At 35.1% G+C, this 19,664-nt stretch overlaps 1 protein-coding gene and 1 pseudogene across 1 annotated transcript in view; one reads left to right on the top strand and one right to left on the bottom strand.

The window, feature by feature from the left end:
* LOC127789629 (probable disease resistance protein At4g27220) overlaps positions 1 to 9,096 on the top strand; it is a 33,855-nt gene extending 24,759 nt beyond the window's left edge. Inside the window, exons 4-8 of the mRNA XM_052318566.1 lie at positions 752 to 2,589; positions 2,903 to 3,553; positions 4,142 to 4,804; positions 6,323 to 7,086; positions 7,218 to 9,096. Of these exons, the coding sequence (XP_052174526.1) occupies positions 752 to 2,589; positions 2,903 to 3,553; positions 4,142 to 4,804; positions 6,323 to 7,086; positions 7,218 to 7,257 (3,956 nt within the window). The 3' untranslated portion in view covers positions 7,258 to 9,096. The remainder of the gene's footprint in view (positions 1 to 751; positions 2,590 to 2,902; positions 3,554 to 4,141; positions 4,805 to 6,322; positions 7,087 to 7,217) is intronic.
* On the bottom strand, positions 8,411 to 13,039 carry LOC127791019 (glutamate receptor 3.7-like; annotated as a pseudogene).
* Between the last annotated feature and the right edge of the window lie 6,625 nt (positions 13,040 to 19,664).

Below are 19,664 nucleotides of genomic sequence, written 5' to 3'. Positions count from 1 at the left end.
CTACTTGAACAAGAAAATAAAAGGCTCCGTGAAAAAAAGGAGAGAATCCAGGGAATGGTGGACGGAGCCACAAACAAGGGGGAAGTCATTGAAACTGAGGTCTCCAGTTGGCTAGAGAAAGTAGAACAGATGGAAGTAGACATCGACAACTTCCTGCATCAAGACACAGAATCTTTCAGGTGTTTTCCGGGCTGCACGTGTCCCAACTTAATGTGGCGTCACAAGAGGGGCATGGAAGCTGACAAGAGCAAGTTGGAAGTCAGTGACCTGATAAGTAGGGGTGAGCTGCTACAGATGTCACCAGTGGCACGCAATGAATCTTTCCACTCGGAGCTGCACTTTGATTCTTCTCAGTATTATACCACGTTCCAATCAAGAGCTTCAGTTGTTGAGAAAATCAAGAATGCTTTGAAGGATTCTGGGGTTGACTTGATTGGGGTCCATGGGCCTGGTGGAGTTGGGAAGACGACGATGGTGACAGAGGTTGCCAAAGAAGCTAAGGAACTAGGAATTTTTGATAAGTTTGCGATTGCAGTTGTGTCTAAAGATCCAAACACCTCAAAACTACAAGAAGAGCTTGCATCCCAATTGGATTTCAAATATGAACAAAGAAGTGAGATAGGAAGAGCTGATGAGCTACGAAAGGCATTGTTGAACGGGAAGAGAAGGATACTGGTAATATTGGACGACTTTTGGAAAGTGCTAGGCGTGGATGCAATTGGAATTCCCACTTCAGGCCTTGGCGACAAAGGTTGCAAAATTTTGCTAACCTCGCGTGACGAAGAGGTCCTCAGAAGGATGGAGGTTCATTCATGTGTTCGCCTTGGGTACTTGGAGGAGCAAGAAACATGGAAGCTATTTAGGAAGGTGACAGGAGATTTTGGAGTTGATGATTCGACAGCAAGAAAGGTAAGCGAGAGATGTGGAGGTCTACCTATTGCTATAGTTGCAGTTGGAGCTGCATTAAAGGGCAAGGAAGAGGCTGAGTGGCAAGATGCACTTCACCAATTAGAGAATTGCCGCATAAAATACATTGAAGGAAGTGAACCGCTGGGTTATACCCCCTTGAAGTGGAGCTATGATTTTCTAAAAGAAGAGGATGCAAAGTCGTGCTTCTTGCTCTGCTGTTTGTTCCCTGAAGATGCTGAGATTTCTATTGATGACTTGGTTAGATATAGCTTTGCCTTGGGGTTCCTTAGAAAGGTGGATACGCTGAAAGTTGCAAGAAATAGAGTACAAGCCATGGTTAATATGCTGAAAAGGTCCTGCTTGTTGCTAAATGGAGAAAACAAGAATTTTGTTAAAATGCATGACATTATTCGTGACCTTGCAATTTCTATCACATGGGAGAAGCAAATAAAACAGGGAGGTGGTCATGATTGGCCAGGGCAACAACAGTTCATAGTAAATCACAATATTAAAGAGTGGCCAAAGAATGATGCCTGGGAACATCACACAGCAATCTCATTAAGGATCAATAATGACCAAATTCGTTTTCCTTCCGGTGTGCTCCATTGTCCACTAATGCATGCCCTTGTGTTGGAGTCTGAAAAATCTTCGCCTAAAATTCCAGAAGATTTCTTTCAAGGCATGAAGGAGGCAAGAGTTTTAGATTTCAAAAAGATGTTTTTCGAGCTCCCATCATCGGTTTTGGAGTTGGATCATCTTCGGATGTTACGTCTAAACAATTGCGAATTATTGGGAGACCTGTCTACAATTCAAAATTTAAAAAATCACATTGAGATACTTAGCTTTGAGGGATCTATAAAAGAGTTGCCACAAGAGATGGAAAAATTGACTCGTTTGCGGTCCTTGGATCTAAGACACTGCTGGCTAAAGGTGATTCCAAAGGGTGTGATATCCAATTTGATCCATCTAGAAGAGTTGTATGTTACACACATGTTTAAAAAATGGGATACAACTATAGAGGGTGGAGGAATGAGCAATGCAAGTATTGCTGAGCTGAAATCATTGAATCAATTAACAGTTTTACATGTTGGTATTTCAACAAACAGTTGCAGGATTATGATGCAAGAATGTCGCTACCTATTTGAGAAATTGATTAATTTTTCTATATTCATAGGCGATGGTCCTTTCTATCATGTTGGATCCCCAAATGTTTTGGAAATTGTCGATATTCACCGTATTGATGAGTTTCGCCTCTTGATGGATAGAGTTGAGAAGATGGGTTTGTCCAAAATTCAAGACTTGAGATATCTATATGGCAAGCCACAACGAGAGTTTACACCAAGTAGTGGGGGATCTTTTTGCAAATTAAGTTATTTAAGTATTTCTGGATGTCATAGCATGATATATCTCTTTTCCCCATCTTGCGCCAAAGCATTCCAGCAACTCAAAACACTAAGAATATACAATTGTCGCATAATGGAACAAATAATTGGAGTAGGAGATCATTGTAATGAAGAGGAAGTCGTAACTGATGAAGCAATTATTTTCAGTCAATTGGGAATGATACATTTATCACTACTTCCACAATTTAGAAGCTTCTGCCCCAAAATGGAGAAGGCAACAATTGAGGGAAACCCTTCAAATTGGACTACAATGGCAGAATCTATCTTTAATGAAAAGGTATGTATTAAATCTTAACATGCTATCTAGTTTTTACTTAAAATATTTTCTTTGGGGCATTTTTTGATAAAATGTAACCAACAAAATTATTTTTATTCAATAAAATATTTTTTGTCATTTAAGAAAGTAAAGTAAGAACTAGTTATAACTATTACTTTCTGTTTTTATCATTTAAGAACATATTTTCTTTTTGTTTATATTGTCAAACTAACTACTACTTACTGTTTTTTAAATATTTTTTGTGTTGATAATAGTAAAATCAAAAATTAAAAACACAAAAGTGTATGACCTAATATTGAATTTTATATGACAGGTATCTTTTCCCGTCTTACAAAAATTGACGATTGATAAGTTACCAGCAAAATATATTTGGAACAAGCAAATGATTCAATTCCCAAAAGAATCAAACAAAGTATCTTTTTCTCAACTGAAGCACATTAAAGTAATCCAATGTCATAAGCTGGTAAATGTGTTTCCTTCAAATATACTCCTACAATTGCAAAATTTGGAGGCATTACGTGTTCAGAACTGTCATTCTTTGACATTGTTAGTTGAAGACCTCAACGCTAACATTCAAAATCCTACGGTTAAATTTAAACTCATTGATGTGTTCCCAAAGTTGAGAGATCTTGAGTTAGATAGTCTCCCCAAGTTGATGAAAATATGGCTCAATAATAAGGACTACTACTCTAATGACCATTTATACCTAAAAACTTTATCAATTACAAATTGTGGTAGTCTGAGACATGCATTTCCAGCTTTTGTTGTCGGACATCTTGCATGGTTAGATGTACAAGCATGTCCTGGAATGGAAGTGATAGTGTCAGAGGCAAGTGGAGAAGGAGTGACCGATGATGGTATTATTAAGTTCAGCCAATTAAAAGCATTGAAGCTTGTAGATTTGCCAAATCTCAATAGTTTTTCTCAATTCAAGTCCGATGCATCACATTTATTTAATCATCAGGTATGAATATTCCAACTCTTCTAATGGACATATATATGTTAAAACAAAGAAACAAAAATTTAGTTTTAAAGTGTCAACATACAATTATAATTTATTATAGAAGTTAAATATACTAACATACTATAAATATTTTATTTTAATTTTTGTTGTTTCACTAATCTAGATTACAAATGTAGTCGTAATAAAACAAATGTATATTTCACGTATATATTTCCTTGTTAAATGCACCTTAACTAGTGCTGAAAGGCATAAATATGTACTAACTAATCTATCTTTAATATTTAATGAAAGGATATGTACTAACAAATCTTTCTCCATGCCATAACATGCTACCTATTTTTTTATTTGAATATTTTCTCTAAGATATGTTTTTTGATAAAATGTCACAAACAAAATCATTTTATTTTTTAAATTATTTTTATCATTTAAGAAAATAAAGTTAAGACGAGTTAACTACTACTTTCTGTCTGTATTGTCAAGCTAACTACTACTATTTGTTTTTTAACCATTCTTTTGTATGTTGATAACAATAATATCAAAAACTAAAATATAAAAGTATATGGCCTAATATTGAATTTTATATGGCAGGTTTCTTTTCCTATCTTAGAGGATTTGACGATTAGTGTGTTATCAATGGAAGATATTTGGAACAAACAAATGATCCAATCCCCAAAAGGATCAAACAAAGTATCTTTTTTTCAACTGAAGAGCATGGAAGTAGCCCAATGTCATAATCTGGTAAACGTGTTCCCTTCAAATATGCTCTCACGATTGCAAAATTTGGAGACATTGTGTGTTCGGGACTGTCCTTCTTTGAAATTATTAGTTGAAGACCTCAACCCTATCATCCAAAGTACTACAGTTAAATTTAAACTCATTGATGAGTTCCCAAAGTTGAGAGATCTTGAATTAAATAGTCTGCCCAAGTTGATAAAAATATGGTTCAATGACGAGGACTACTGCTCTAATGACAATGATGTCCATTTATACCTAAAAACTATATCAATTAGATATTGTGATAGTTTGAGACATGCATTTTCAGCTTTTGTTGTTAGACATCTTGCGTGCATTGAACAGTTACATGTACAAGCATGTCCTGGAATGGAAGTGATTGTGTCAAGGGGAAAAGGAGTGACCGATGATGGTATTATGAAGTTTTGCCAATTAAAAACATTGAATCTTGTAGATTTGCCAAATCTCAAAAGCTTTTATCAGTCCAAGTCTGAAGTATCACATTTATTTAATCACGAGGTACGGATACTCCAACTCTTCTTAATCTTCTTAAGAAATATACTAACATACTATAAATATTTTGTTTTAATTTTTATTGTTTCTGCTATTCTAGATTATAAATGTAGTCATGATAAAACAAATGTATATTTCACGCATTTGAAGTTGAATCTTCTTCCATTATTAATTAGATGTTATCAAATGCTTGTTTTATTTTTTTTTAATTCCTTCTTTCGATTTTATAATTATAATTTTAAGTTAACTATATATATTAACTCTAGAGCTACTCTGGTTATGAGAGTTTTTGTCTCTAAATTAGGGCTTATTAGCAAATATGTCACACTTCTGCTCTGGCCATTAGCCATCGATCAAGGTTTCTCATCACTAATAGTGGACGACCCATCTTCTTTTCTAGTAGTTCCAAATGTTGGATTCTTCATTAACATAGTACTAAAGCTTCTCTCGATTTTCTACCTTCACCATGGCCACCCTCTTGTCATTCGTGGTCAACGTCTTGTTCATCAATGATGACCTCCTTACTCAACATACAAAGATTCTTCCCTTGCAAATCTCATCTGCTTTATCCATACTCTTTTCATTAGCAGCTTTCACTTTCCCTCAACATCAACCACCAAAAACAACCCACAGGCACCGCAACACCTACATGGAGTTCTCATGCTTAGTTTCCAGTAAATTTTTAACTTGTTTGTTTGTTTTAGTTCTCTCAATGTTGGCTATCTTGTTTCTTCTTTATATCCCATGGTGCTCGTTATGGCAACCTTGTCAGGAATTTTGACATTAACTAGCTTAGAAATGGCCTACATGCAAGCAATGACCTTTTGAGGTCATCTTTCCTTCCTCCATAAAGAGGCAATAGTTAGTTCAATTAGCCTCCAAGCCATACAATGATTTTGTTTCCTTGCTAGTGTTTGTTGAATCCCCCAAGTCAAGACCTGCCTATTTTACTCTAGTTTCTGTTTTTGTGTTGTTAGAGCTTGTTTTTCCTCCGTTGTTGTTGCTTTAGGCCCTTTTTTATTTAGCCAACTTGTTTTGTTGGGCTCTTCCTCCTTTTGTAAACGTGGTCTCTAATGTACTTCGCAAGGAAAAAAAAAAATCTCCATACTAATAACACTAAACATAATGAATTTAGTTCTCTGTAGCCCCAAAAAATTAATGGTAGAAAATTTTCTTCATATATTGAGAAGAAAAATGTAAAATATATGTTGGTTGATACTTTGTATATATATAATATTAATTCTTATTGATGATTGCCGTCAGAAATCAAAGAAATTAAATTAAAATTTATGTCAACTTACTTCAATTTCTATAATTAGGCATTACTTTATTTTATATAGGTATTACTTTGAATTTTATAAAAAGTATATGAATCTGTAGGTTCTAAGAAAGTAAATATTACATATATATTATATATGTATCAATTTTAATTTTTTTATCATTTATTTTTAATTTTATTTATTTTAAGAACAAGAATGATAATTCCTACATATCATAAAAGCATAAGTTTTGGTCTTTTGGCAGGTTACTTTTCCTAAGATCAAATATCTTCATTTGAGTGACCTCAAAACCTTAAGAAAGATACAACTCTGGGATCTTCTAGCTACCACACAAGAACATTTACACATAGTGAGCATATTTGGATGCCAAGTCTCAACCAAGGTTTCGTCTCATCATCAGAAGCGAATTTCTAGAACGATCATCGACAACTTAGTCTTACGGAATTGCCAAGGGGTCAAACATGTTATTGATCTCAATGGCACAATAGAGCAATTTGTTGATGTGAAAAGATTAGAGCTTCATGACTTACCTGAGTTGGTTCTTCTATGGAACAAGAATCTTCATGAGATTGGAGGCTTTCGAAGCTTAAAGAATATAATTATCAGAGATTGTTCTCAACTAGGAAGTCTGTTTACGCTTTCCATGGCCATGTCTCTTCAACACTTAGAAATGCTATCAGTGGAATGTTGTGAAATGATGGAAGAGATTATTATTATTGAAGAGAATAATATTAATTTTACAAGGGAAGGGATGGCAACCCGCCATATTGAATTTCCAAAATTAAAAAGGTTGACTCTACTTAAGCTACCAAACTTCAAAAACTTTTGCAACGATAAAAGAGGTTCATTTAGCTTTTCATCATTGAGCATAATTGATGTGTGGTGTTGCCAAAAGATGAAGACCTTTGCTTCTGGACAAATTTGCTTGGCGCCAGGGATGATACGAGTCAAGGTAGGAAAGGAAGAGGTGGTTGAAATCACAGATCTTAATGCATTTTTTGAGTCTAGGTAAAATTGTAAAATTTTACACAATTTTTGAGCATTCACTATATATTCACTCACTATTTTATGTACTCTTTAATTTGTTCTATTCTCAAATTCTATGGGTATTAACTTGTCATTTTTTTATTTTTTTACAGGAATGAGGATAACAACTACATGATGATAACCATAAACTAGGGAGATGACTTTGAAGAGGGTGAATATGACTCAGATGTTGATGTTTCGAGTGATGATGGTTGATGTTGATATTGCAAAATTATGCTAATCTCTCGACATCAAGGGGTATTCAAAAGGTTACATTTTCTGATTGGATATTTAAGAGGAACCAGAGGCATGGATGCAGTTTACCAATGTGAGCGGAGATGTTGAAGTCGATCAATTAGTAGCAGGAAAGGTGTGGAAAAAATATGGAGGTTTGCCTATTGCTATAGTTGCAGCTGGAGTTGCATGAAAGGGTGAGGAAGCTCAATGCTCTAGTCTTCACGAATTAGAGAATTCCCCCCTAAAATTCTAGAAGTTGAGGATGCAAAGTCATGCTTTTTTTTTTTTTTTTTGGTGGGGGTTCCAAGTTTTTCTCAACTAATCCCTAGAGGCGAGTAACCTTTCCCCCTTATGCACTTTCCGGGTAAATTCGGATGCAAAGACAACCTATAGACATTCGAAGTGGACTTTCGGGAAGTAACTGCCCTACCCATGGACCCCATTTACAATATACGAATGGGACCCCCGGAAGGGTGCACCTAGACCTTGCCTCCACAACGGCAACATGCCTTCCAGCATTAAATGCTGCCTTTCATGTTACCATTGAGATTCGAACCTCTAATGCTCATGTTATCCTCCTTATGCTTTACCGTTGAACCATGTCCGTGGGCCAAAGTGATGCTTCTTGCTCTAGTCTTTGTTCGCAGAAGATGCCAAGATTTCTTATATTGATGATTTAGCTGATATGTCTTGGCCTTGAGGTTGTAAGAATTTTAAGTACAATCTATGGTTAATCTCCTAAAAAGATTTTGGCTGTTGCTAAATGGAAGAGGCAAGAATTTTGTTAAAATGCATGATGCTATTCGTGGTCTTGCTGTTTCTATCACAAAAGCAAAAGCAAATGGAACAGAGTGGCGGTCCGAAGTGGGGAGGGCGGCAACTGCGGAAAGTAGATCATGATAATTCAGGAATGGCCAGAGAATGATGCCTGGAATCACAGCAATCTCATTGAGGATCAATGGCGTCTTTCCTTATACTTCCGCGGGGGGGGAGATCCTCAAGGCATCATTCTCCGGCTATTCTTGAATATCATGATGATCTACTTTCATTGGATTCTTTGTGCGTGCCTTCAAATTCCTGATCCACTTATCTGAGGTTGAACATTGTCGCATTGAGTAAACATCATCTTGATAGCTTCTTCTTTCTTGTCAATGAAGTCGAAGAAGTTACGAACGAACTCCGAAAAGCGGGCACCTGATCGCGCAGAGGACGAGGAGGCAGAGGGCTCCATTTGCTTCCTGGTGTATCGCATGTAATGGCAAACAGTTCGGAGGAGAAACGTTAGCAGGGGAGCTCGAGTGAAGCCACCACATAGAAGGAAAAGAGCCCGGAAGCTGCTCAAGTGGAGCTCAATATTGCGCTCAGGCCTTCTTCCCCTCTTCGATGCACAACCATGCTTGCAGAACCACTTCTCGTGTGACTCCTGAAGTTTCCCGGTCTCAGCAAGCTTGAGGATTGTCGTGGACATGTCAACAGTTAGCGAAGACTTTCTGAAAAATCCTTTAGTGACATCCAGTAAGCCCTTTAGTGCGGAAATTCTGTCAATGATCATATCATCACTTGAAAATGGCATACGACGAACGTCAATTTGTCGAGGTAATGCAATGTACATTTGTTCACCGGGATGAATGAATGGCGTATAATCTAAAGTAAATGTTCCACAAAGCGACCTTGGATAGTTAATTGTGTGAAAGAAATCATGTAAATGTGCATCTGCTTAATCTAATCATAAACGAGAATACTTAAAAATCCCCACCCACTCTTTGTGAATGGCTGCCCAACAATACCATAATCCGTCTGCCTTGACAGAAATAATTCGACACATGGAAGTTCATCTACAATAGCTGCCACTCCTCCTCTGCTTGGTCCTAGCCGAAGTGCTTTCTCGTATTCTTTAGGGGAGCCAAGAGAACTGAGTCTGGATCCAGATATGTTAAGACTCTCTGTTAAATAGCTATGAGCAAACGAGCCCACTTGATAGCCAATAGGCCTGCTTCCGGCAATTAGGCTGTCAATTCCCGTGATGGATGATGAAAGCGGCTGGACTGTAAGGATTGAAGCCGGACTTAAAGCTCAATAAAATGCTTCAGGAACAAAGACAAAGGAAAAAAAAGGTTTCCTTAAACTCAACTAATCTTTGCTCATTATTGTAAGTGCACGCTTCTTTTTATTTTTGTTCAGACATAGCAGATAAAAAGCAAGTTATCATCAGGAAAGAAGTGAAAATGTGATCTTAGGATTTGCCTAGAATGGAGTTGAGAAGCTGAACCTGCACAAATAGAATGCAGGGCAATCAAGTTATTCACGGGTATAGGGACTGCGCTCAAGTCAAGAATTAAACATAATCAAGAGTACAGTTGAAGGTTGTAGCACCCCTAAATGTAGACATTTTAATACAAACAATATGAAAACAGAAATGAGCTTTCAAATATCAATGATGCTTACATGAGCATTGTTATGAGCTGCCTCCTAGGAGAACCCCGGAAATCATCGTTAACACGATGCTCAAGAATCCAGATAACCACTGCAATAACCACAAAGGCAGCTGCAGTGACAGACCACATCTCTACTGTGAATGGTTTGAGAAACACCCAAGCGCCTGACTGACTTTGAGCTGCTGACGGGAGCCACTATGACTAGACCTGTCGCAATAAAAGGCTGGGCTGGGTACGTAAAATCAACAATCCTTGTGCTTTTACCGGGAAAACCAGCGGAACCACACCCATGAACATGATTTTAGTAGACAAATTTCTCCAGAGTTGACCAAAATGAAATATAATACATGATAGAAAGGTGATTCACAAAGAACCACCGAGTTGGTCTGGTCGCAACACAGGCAATAATGTCCTCTTTTATCACTGAATTCACACTTCTCTAGGGCTGAACACACACAGATATCTACATACATACTTGGTGTGCCTCATTTCTAGGTGAATAGATGTGTTTAGTGAGTTCACCACCAAGTGCACACCCCAATGACGGTGTATGCGAGTTCACAAAGGAAAATGAAGTTAATTACCTCTAATTGCCCCCATGAAAACGCTGCAACGTACATCCTCCATGATCAGATTGAGCTTAGTACCATTGAGAACGCTCGGCTCCTCGTTGATATCAGAGGCCGCAGCTTCCATGGCTGCCTTGGCAACTCTCCCAATCACCGAATCGAAACTGAAAATCGCGCCAACATTTACAACTGCAGCCTGCTGGCCTTTGACAATTGACAGCACACGGAGCGACCAAGAAGGATCAGCAACAAAAGGGAAAGTGGCGTGATCAGGTGATCTTCATCTTCATGGTCGAGCCTGAAACAGAGAGAACACATCCAAAGCTTGTCTTTTCTGTAGGCCTTTTAATAAAAATTATATATTATTTGTGTTGTATTTTATACACTTAAAAAAATGTTCTATCTGAATTCTGAAACATGTCGTTCATTCGATTATGGTTCATTTATTTATATTTTTTTCTTTAATTTAAGAAATAATGAATAGTTAAAAAACTGAAATATCTACGTTGGTTGGCATATAAAGCAAAGGACTTTATATGTTATATTCTTATCGCTTACATTTTTCTTTTCATGTAAAGCAAAGAGCTTTAGTACATAAAAGCATTTTCTTTGTGCCTAATTTGGTGGGGAAAGTTTACCAATTTTTAATCCAATAAGTCAGAATGCAAATATTAAAAATAAATAAATTTGTTCTTTCAGAAAAATAATAAAGGCAAAATACATTTTATCTCTCTTATTTGCATGTTTTTTTTCATTTAAACATTCAAATTTTTTGTTATTTCAATCACACTTATGAACTATGTATTTCAAGTCAACTGTTATTTATATTTTTTTAATTATGCTCCTAAATTATACTTATTTCATTCTCTTTAATAAATTTATCGACATGTGCAATTGTGATGCAAATATGCCGATTCAAAGCAAAAGGAAAGGAAAAAAAAAAAAAACTCATGATCATAATAATAGAATCTATTTGTTCTTCTCCATAAAACTTTATATGAAAAAATAATTAAAAAAGTATTTGTAGCATATAACCTTTGTCATCAAGTAAGTTTGAATTATTGCACCAAATAAAGAGTCAATGAAAAAGGGATCAATTTTTATAATTTTTAACTTCAAAGATTGAAAGAAAAATGTTTATCTCAAGGTAAAGTTTTAATAATATGTTCTAATAACTTATGTAATATATAGACATCTACGACATTGAAATAATAGGTGTATTTCCTGCAAGCATATTAAAGAGGATAGACCTACTTTAGTTTATTATGGTAGACAGGGATATGGATTACTAGGTTAAGATATTACTTTAGTTTATTATGTAAGATATTGAAATAATAGTTAGGCATATGTGATGTGTCCTTTTGCTCTCTCTTCAAAGTTGGGATACTCATCCTCCATTATATATTTGAGGATAAAATGCACCTGGTTGCTTTCATTATAAAAAATATCAGTTGTAGGGACAGAAAAAATATATCTCTAAAACTCCCATCACTAATCAAATAGAGACGATATAAAAATTTTGTCTAAAAAAAATTATCTCTAAATCAGTCAAATTTTATTTTTAGAGACGAAATTTTTTCCCTCTTTATAGCTAAGACAACAAAATTTTCTACCTCTAAATTTAGAGACAGATAGTTTTTCATCTCTAACTGATTTTTAGAGACAATTTTGTTTCCGTCTACCTTTTCAATACCAAGTTCAAAGACAAAAATGTATTGAGTTGACGTAAATAATTTCTATCTCTAAAATTAGCCTTCAAAGAACGAATTTTTTCCACCTCCAATTCCCATATTTGCCAAAGGGGCCCAAAAATGACCTAAAATTGACCGATATGAAGTATGTTAACAAGTAATATCCATAATTTCTACATCAACCACACCAATAATCCATAACAAAATAATTAACAAATTACTCTCAGTACACAAAGTTATTAATTAAATTAAGTTTCATTCAAAGTATTTAAAATACATAGCAAATATCTAACAAACTCCGTGAATATATGTTTATTCATCAAAAGTCATTATCAAACTTAATTATCACCGTAGCCGTAAGTGTCATATATTAGGTCATATGAGTATCCGTGGCTAAATCGGTTGGGTTGGATTGAGTAGTTGGTTGAGGTGAAAACTCAAGAGGAGTGGCAATCGGTGAAGGACGACTTAGGGGCATTTGGGTGATCCCCAAGTGTTGAAAGAGTGTGCATATCATCTTTTGTTGTGACTGCATCTCCATCTTCAAACTAGAGATTTTTTGGTAACAAATGAACACACAAATATACAAGAAATGTACACACACACATACCTAATTTTAAGAAAATTATGTAACAATTTTGAAGTGCAAATTGCGAACTGAAGATCTCGATGTGCTGTTTACCGTCACCTGTGACGACGATCTTGCTAATGCGATTCAAGAATACGATCGATTCTGATCAGATACGCACAAGGAAGGACATGATGATTCAAGGTCACGACCGTTCTCATTCCGATCAAATCACTTAAGATCGAGGACCTTCTCTCTACTTGTACCAATGGCGCTGCATCCTCATCAAGGACCTCAACCACGTCCCGGCCGCGATACGCATTCATTGGATTCTGCTCCGCATCGCCACAATTACCTGCATATCCACGCCTTTGCCGGATTCCGGAGTTCCATAGCCGTGTTCGAAGAGACGCCAGCAATGTCCAACACCACCATGCTTGCGGTGTATTCGATGGAAGCCGAAGAAATCTTTTGAGGTGACGATTCAATTGTATTGTTCATTCAAATCGATCGTCATTCCATTACTATTGTTAATTATGGTCTCTGTTTTGATTAATTTTTTTTCTTATGATTAGACAAAAGAAAACCAGTAAGATTGGATGAATTCATATTATTCCTTAACAAATATTAGGAAAAGTTATGAAAATTGGAAAAGATTACACTAATAATATATATGAAGTAGATCTTTGCAAATCTGCAAAAATTTTAAATCTAAATTAACTACAAATAATAATCAAATGTGGAAAATGTTACTTAATTAGATATTTCAGAGGAATAATTAATTAAATACTTTTATATTTACGTATTATACTATATCTCTAATTAATATAAATATATAATATATCAAATATCTCTTTTAATCCTAAAAATAACATTTTCAAATTAAATTATCGTTGAAATTACGCATTTAAGCCCGTCTCTCCCTCTATATATATACTCATCATGCTCAACTCTTCATGCAATTGGAGCTTCACTCTCTCTCTCTCTCTCTCTCCATAAGTACTGTATGCCATGAGTCCAACTATGATGTCCAATGATTCCATTGCAATAAGCAAAACGCAAGAACTAAATTCATTTACAATTACGGTGGCTGAATTGCTTATCGTTCCACTGATGGTAAACTCTTCTATATCGGTGGCTTGACCAGAATTCTCGTTATTTCTCGCGTCACTAAATTCGAAGGTAAATTATTTATTAATTTTCAAACTCTCAGACATGTTTTAATAGTGCAATGGGTTGTACTACTTTGGTGAATGTGTCATTCGATCGAAATTTACTAACCAATTAAATTGAATCAATAAGTAAAATTGAACCGAACTAATTGATTATCTCAAAAAAAACAAACTAACTAATAATTGTATAAATTGAATCAAATTTATTAAACTTAAAAAACACAAAAAATTAAAGAAAATCAAAATAATCAATAGAAAATACACTAAATTAAGAAAATGACATTATTTTATAAACATCAAAATAACATCATTTTAAAGTTTGTTAGTTCAATTCTTCCAACCAAAAAACGAACTAAAAATCAAAAATTAAACTTTTGGAAAAAAAATTAACCTAACCAAACCAATAATGCAAGAAAAAAATCCAAATTAAACCGACAAGTATGGTTGGTTCGATTCTATTAGTTCAAATAAATCAAAGTTTTATCCCCCTGTATATATATTTACTTTACTAAATATATATTAATACATGTGTAGAATCCATTTTGGTTTATCTTAATTAAATATAAAATTTTCGTGTTTTTTTAATAAATTCATGTTCTCTTTAAACGAGTTTGACATGAATTTGGATTTGGAATTTTGGATACAAAGCTGATGGTCAAGTTCAGGGAGTTGTGTGGATCGCCGATGAGTTTGAAGTGCAAATTGCCGATTGAGGATCCTGATGTGTTGGTTTTCATCACCTGTAATGACGATCTCGCCAATGTGATTCAAGAATATGATCGATCATCGTGGGTCACTACGCACAAGGACATGAAGATCACGGTGGTTCTCGTTCCGATCAAATCTCGCAAGAACATCTCCCCCGCTACCACCGTCAAGGACCACCTTCTTTCCACCATCAATAAACCATGCGCGGAAGCTGCGGCCAAATCTAATTTGATAGATTTGGCCGCAGCTTCCGTGCATGGTTTATTGACGGTGGAGAGAAGGTGAAAAATAAGTTACTAGTTGGAGCAACCTTCAACTAGTAATTGAAAGAAACTAGTAAGGGTGGGTTGCATCGGCATCTGACGTCCATGTTTGATATTTTAGGAAGTAACATATGGATCTTCATTTTTACTTTAGCCTTTGTGGTTCTGTGTGTGATTGAAGAAACATGGATTAAGGTGTTAAATCAGGAGTTTCAACATATCTGTAAATACAACAGGCGGGTTATTCTGGAAATGGTTGCATGCTGTTGCATTTGAAGGTCAACTTTGATAGTTCATGCACATCTATGCTTAGATATTATTATTTTGGAATTAAAGGGAGAAGTAGCTTAGAAACGCTTTAATGGCTGCTTATATGGTGTTATTAGCATGTAGCTATTTTGAACCTGTCTTTCTGCTTACCTCTGCACATGTAGGTGCTGCAATATTTGCTAAAACACCCTTTTTACAGAAGAAAGCATGCATGTTGTCTTCTCGTCTAAAGTATGGCACCCTTGTGTGTTAAAATAGATTGGTGCTGCTTCTTTCAGTCACTTTAGACTCGAATGTGATTTTGATTAAGGTGTTACGTGTTGAACTATAAGCATCCAATATTTTCGAAGTTGTTTTTGGGCAAATTTGCGCTGCTCATATATATGCCTTTGAGGTTCAGGGTAGCCTTTTTAAATGGACAATTATCAGAAGCTTTAAATAGTTATCTATACACATAACGGTTAATTTTTATTGTCTGGCACTTCAGTATGAATCAATCAGAACTTTGTACATATGGGGAAAAACTCACATTTATTTGTTCTTCTTCTTGTTCTCCTTAAGTAGCATAAGATAACCTGATATATAAACACAGTTTCTTTCCACAAGCCTTTCCTCAATGACCGGTTTTTATTAATGTCGATATAAATTCTTATTCAGTGCAGTAAAATCAGAAAGGTAAATAGCAACATAATTGTGATTGGGAAAATAATAGTTGATAACAACAAAGAAGACCATGACAATGATGCAGATGAGGAGGAAGCTGATAACGCGGAGGAGTCAGAAGGTGATGAGTTTGAGTAAGAAAGTGCTAGTAATTCCTTGTAGTTCTTTTTATCTATTTGTTACTTATCTTTGTCAAAAACATAGAAGTTGCATATATAAGGCATTTGCAAGGCATGCATTAACTACTGTTGATAGTGAAGCTCCCAAACGATGTCGTTGGGTTTAAGCTGGTTGGAGGGCCACGTGCGGCAACTGCAACTTGCCATTTGGCAGCTGCTGGATGGTAGCACATGGCAACCATCAGCAGCTCCCTGATGGCGCCCGATTGCCTTCTCTTGCCCGATCTTATTCCTTGCTTGCCTGCCACTTCTGTTGTAATAATCATCGTGCTTGCAAGATTGAATCCCAACCTTTTATCCATGCTTTATGAGTCTTGATCCCAACCATCCATCATCGTTTTTAATCCCGCCCCTCGGGATGTGAATCGGCAAATGATAGAGACGAAAAAGGTGAGAAAGAAAGAAACCAAAAAGGGGGAAGAAAGATCGGGAGAAAGAGAGTGAAGTCTCCGCATTCGGGCTAGGGTTTTTTCTCTGTTTATTCCTTGTAAAGGATCTGTATAGATTTCGTTTAATGGTTCGATAGGTTTTGCCTTTGATCTTTATTAAGTGATTATTGGGCAAGTTTTGATTCTTGAACCACTATTTGTACAGAGAGATTAAGAGAGTTTATGTGGGTGTAATTCTCCGATTCTATTCTTAGTGGGTGAGCTCTTCTCACCAGAGCTTAACGTAGATGTAGCCCTATTTTGGGTGAATCACGGTAAAAATCTTTGCCTCCTTGTCGTTTTGTTTTTTTCTATTTTGTTTCTGCTCAATGTATGTTAATGCTCCCTGTTTTGTTCATCGTGAATCTGTGATTGAAACTATTGTAAGACCCTAGGGTTTGTGTTATCGGTTCACAACAACTACCTTCTCCTTTGCCTATATATCTTTGCATAAACAAGGTTATATTGCACGTATTTTGCCACTATATCTTCCATCTCTTCTAGTTCTATTGCTTTCATGAGGATTTTATCCGTACAATTAATATAGGATTGTTAAAATGAAAAGTGTTTAGCATTTTATGTGATCGCAAGATTTTATGTGACGGATATAAGACAATTTTTATTTTATGACATCGAATATTGATTTTGTATGTCATATCCTTTGAAAATAACCTTTTCTACAAAGATTATCACTTTAAAAAATAAATTTAAAAAATCAAGAAGATAATTGATTTCTTGACAACCTTCTGATGCCTTTTAAAGAGATCCTTTTGTTGGATGCCAAAACATCTAATGAAATTTACAATATGTTGAAAAAGTAAGTATTTATGATAATAGCTCTAGTTAAATGAGTTAATTATTATGTATGTATAAAATGAGAGGATTAGTCGTTAAAATCAATCCAAAATCATAAAGGATTCGTAAGATTTACTGATTTTGGAAAGAGAACCTAAAGGATTAAGGCCAAGTCAGGATTAATGAACCTTCACGGTCTATGGCGCGACCCCCACCCGCGCCATGTGCCTACTGCTGCCACTTGTTGTTGTTGTAGAATAAAATTCTCTTTTTTGTTTTTTGTCCCACAAAATTAAGAGCCATTTATCGTTTGGGTGGGCCCATCTTTTGGGCCACGAGGCTGGCCCACAAAGCTCCAAAAGTTACATGCTTTAGTAATTGAAAATTTTTTAAATTGGAAAGAATTAGGAATCCCTTGTTATCATCAAATTTTCAAAATCTGCAAAATTTATCAATCTTTACTATTAAATTATTAATATGATTTCAAGAAAATTAAATGTTCTTGTGAACATGAACTAATAAACATAACAAAATTATGTAACAAATGGCTTTATTTAAAGTCTATATTGTACTTTAGGTCATCCATGAAATATACACACATATACATATATATTATATATATTTGGACTACCTCATTAAAGGAAATAAACAAACTGTCAATTTAGAGATTTAAGAGAATAATAAACTGCATCTATTTAAAGATGAATCATATACGACTCTACAATAAGACTCTCTTTCTCTCTCTTTCTTTTTTTACACAACAAAATATCTAATGAAATTTACAATATCTTGAAAAAGTAGGCGTTTATGTTAATGAACTCTTGTATTACTAGCAAAATATCTAATAAAATTTACAATGTCATGAAACGTAAGCGTTTATATTAATAAACTATCGTATTACTAAAAATCTACCATGCCCATACACAAGTGAATTAGATAATTGAATTGAGAGGTGTAGCTCTCTTATTCCTTGTCTTTGAGTTGTTTGGTATGGTTTCTCGAGAAAGTATATAACTTTTGAGATATCTCTATCTAGAAGCATAACTCTTATTTAACGTAAATAGTGTTCTTGTATCTTTAGAAGTTGGTAGATGAGAGAATGACGAAGTCTCTCTTTCGACACCTAGTTAGCTGATACTCAATGATTTTAGAAATTCTCGATTTGCAATTGCTTATTGGTGCATCATTTCGATTCTTTTCTCCTTCTTTGTTAATACTATCGGGACATCTAGGTCATCCTTAAAAGAATTATCTATGAAGAATTCTTCTTGGAAAGAACTTGCATCTGCCACCTTATTCTTCTTTATCAATCTTAATAGTGTGTTGATCATCTTACTTGGTTTTTGGTTGGTTTTCTTACTTTCATTCTTTTCTCTGCAGTCATGCAGCGTTTGTTCTTTTTATGTGTGTATATATTAAGAGAATATAATTTATTCTCCAATATTTATAGACATATGATAAACCAAAATTTAGAAAAAAATTATTTATCACTAGGATCAATTCAAAACTATATATGTAACGACCCGTTAATGGGTCTAGAAGTTTATTAATATTTTAATTGTGAAAATTTGGAGATTTGCTATATTAAATTGAAGGTTGGAAAATATTTTTAAGTGTCAAAACTTATGTATTTAAATCCATGAATTGGGTTACCCATTTGGGCCAAATGTTTAAGGTCCATGAATGTGATGGGTTTAGAGAAATCCCATGGAGCTAAAATGAATTGAGCAATTAGTAAAAGGGGCATGGGCATTATATATATATATATGTGCATATCTTGATGTGGCAAAATTTATATAAATAAATGATGTATTAAATTATTTGGATTGGGCTTTGGAAACTTGGGTTGGAACCATTTATTTTGGGTTGTGTTTTATTTAAGAATGAGGTTGTGAAGCCTTTGGGGCCTAAGAATATATATATATTGGGCCCATTGTGTTGGGCTAATGAAATGGGCATTTGGCCCATGAGCATAAAGATTTGTGTATTTTAATTAATCAAAATGAATGAATTATGAAAAGTCTAATGAGGACTTAATATTTTGTTGAGCCCATTTTTGGTAGGCTAATGGAAATGGGCCATTATAATTAATTGAGCCAATGAGTTGGGCTTGGGCCTATGTAAGTGTATGAGTGGATTTTTTAATTGGGCTTAGGCCCATGTATAAAATATGAGAGATGGAAATTAATAAATGAAATTATATATATATATAATTGTATTTTGTGGGTTAAAAGAAAAGAAGAAAAGAGTTGTAAAATGCAAAGTGACCAAATGGTCATTGCTTTATTGAAAAAGGTAAGGGCAATTAGGGAATTTCATAAATGGTTATTATTATAAATGAATTTATAGATATTATGGAGTAGAAAGGAAAATGAAAAAGAAAAGAAAAAGAGGTAAATGACCAAAAAGGGTTTAATGAGTTGTGGATTGTGTTTAAAAGAAATGGGCAAAATGGTAATTTGGTCAAGGGGAGTGGTTGGAAATCTGATGGGCGGCCATCCCTCCCCCATGCTCCTTTCATTTCCTTGTTCCTTTTTCTCTTTTCTCTTTCCCTCTTCTCCCGATCAATCTTCTTCTTCTTT

Source organism: Diospyros lotus, chromosome 14, assembly GCF_014633365.1.
Source record: "Diospyros lotus cultivar Yz01 chromosome 14, ASM1463336v1, whole genome shotgun sequence".
In the NCBI taxonomy this organism is placed as follows: domain Eukaryota; kingdom Viridiplantae; phylum Streptophyta; class Magnoliopsida; order Ericales; family Ebenaceae; genus Diospyros; species Diospyros lotus.
The sequence above is the reverse complement of the archived record's forward strand: the minus strand, read 5'-3'. Positions and strand labels throughout refer to the sequence as shown.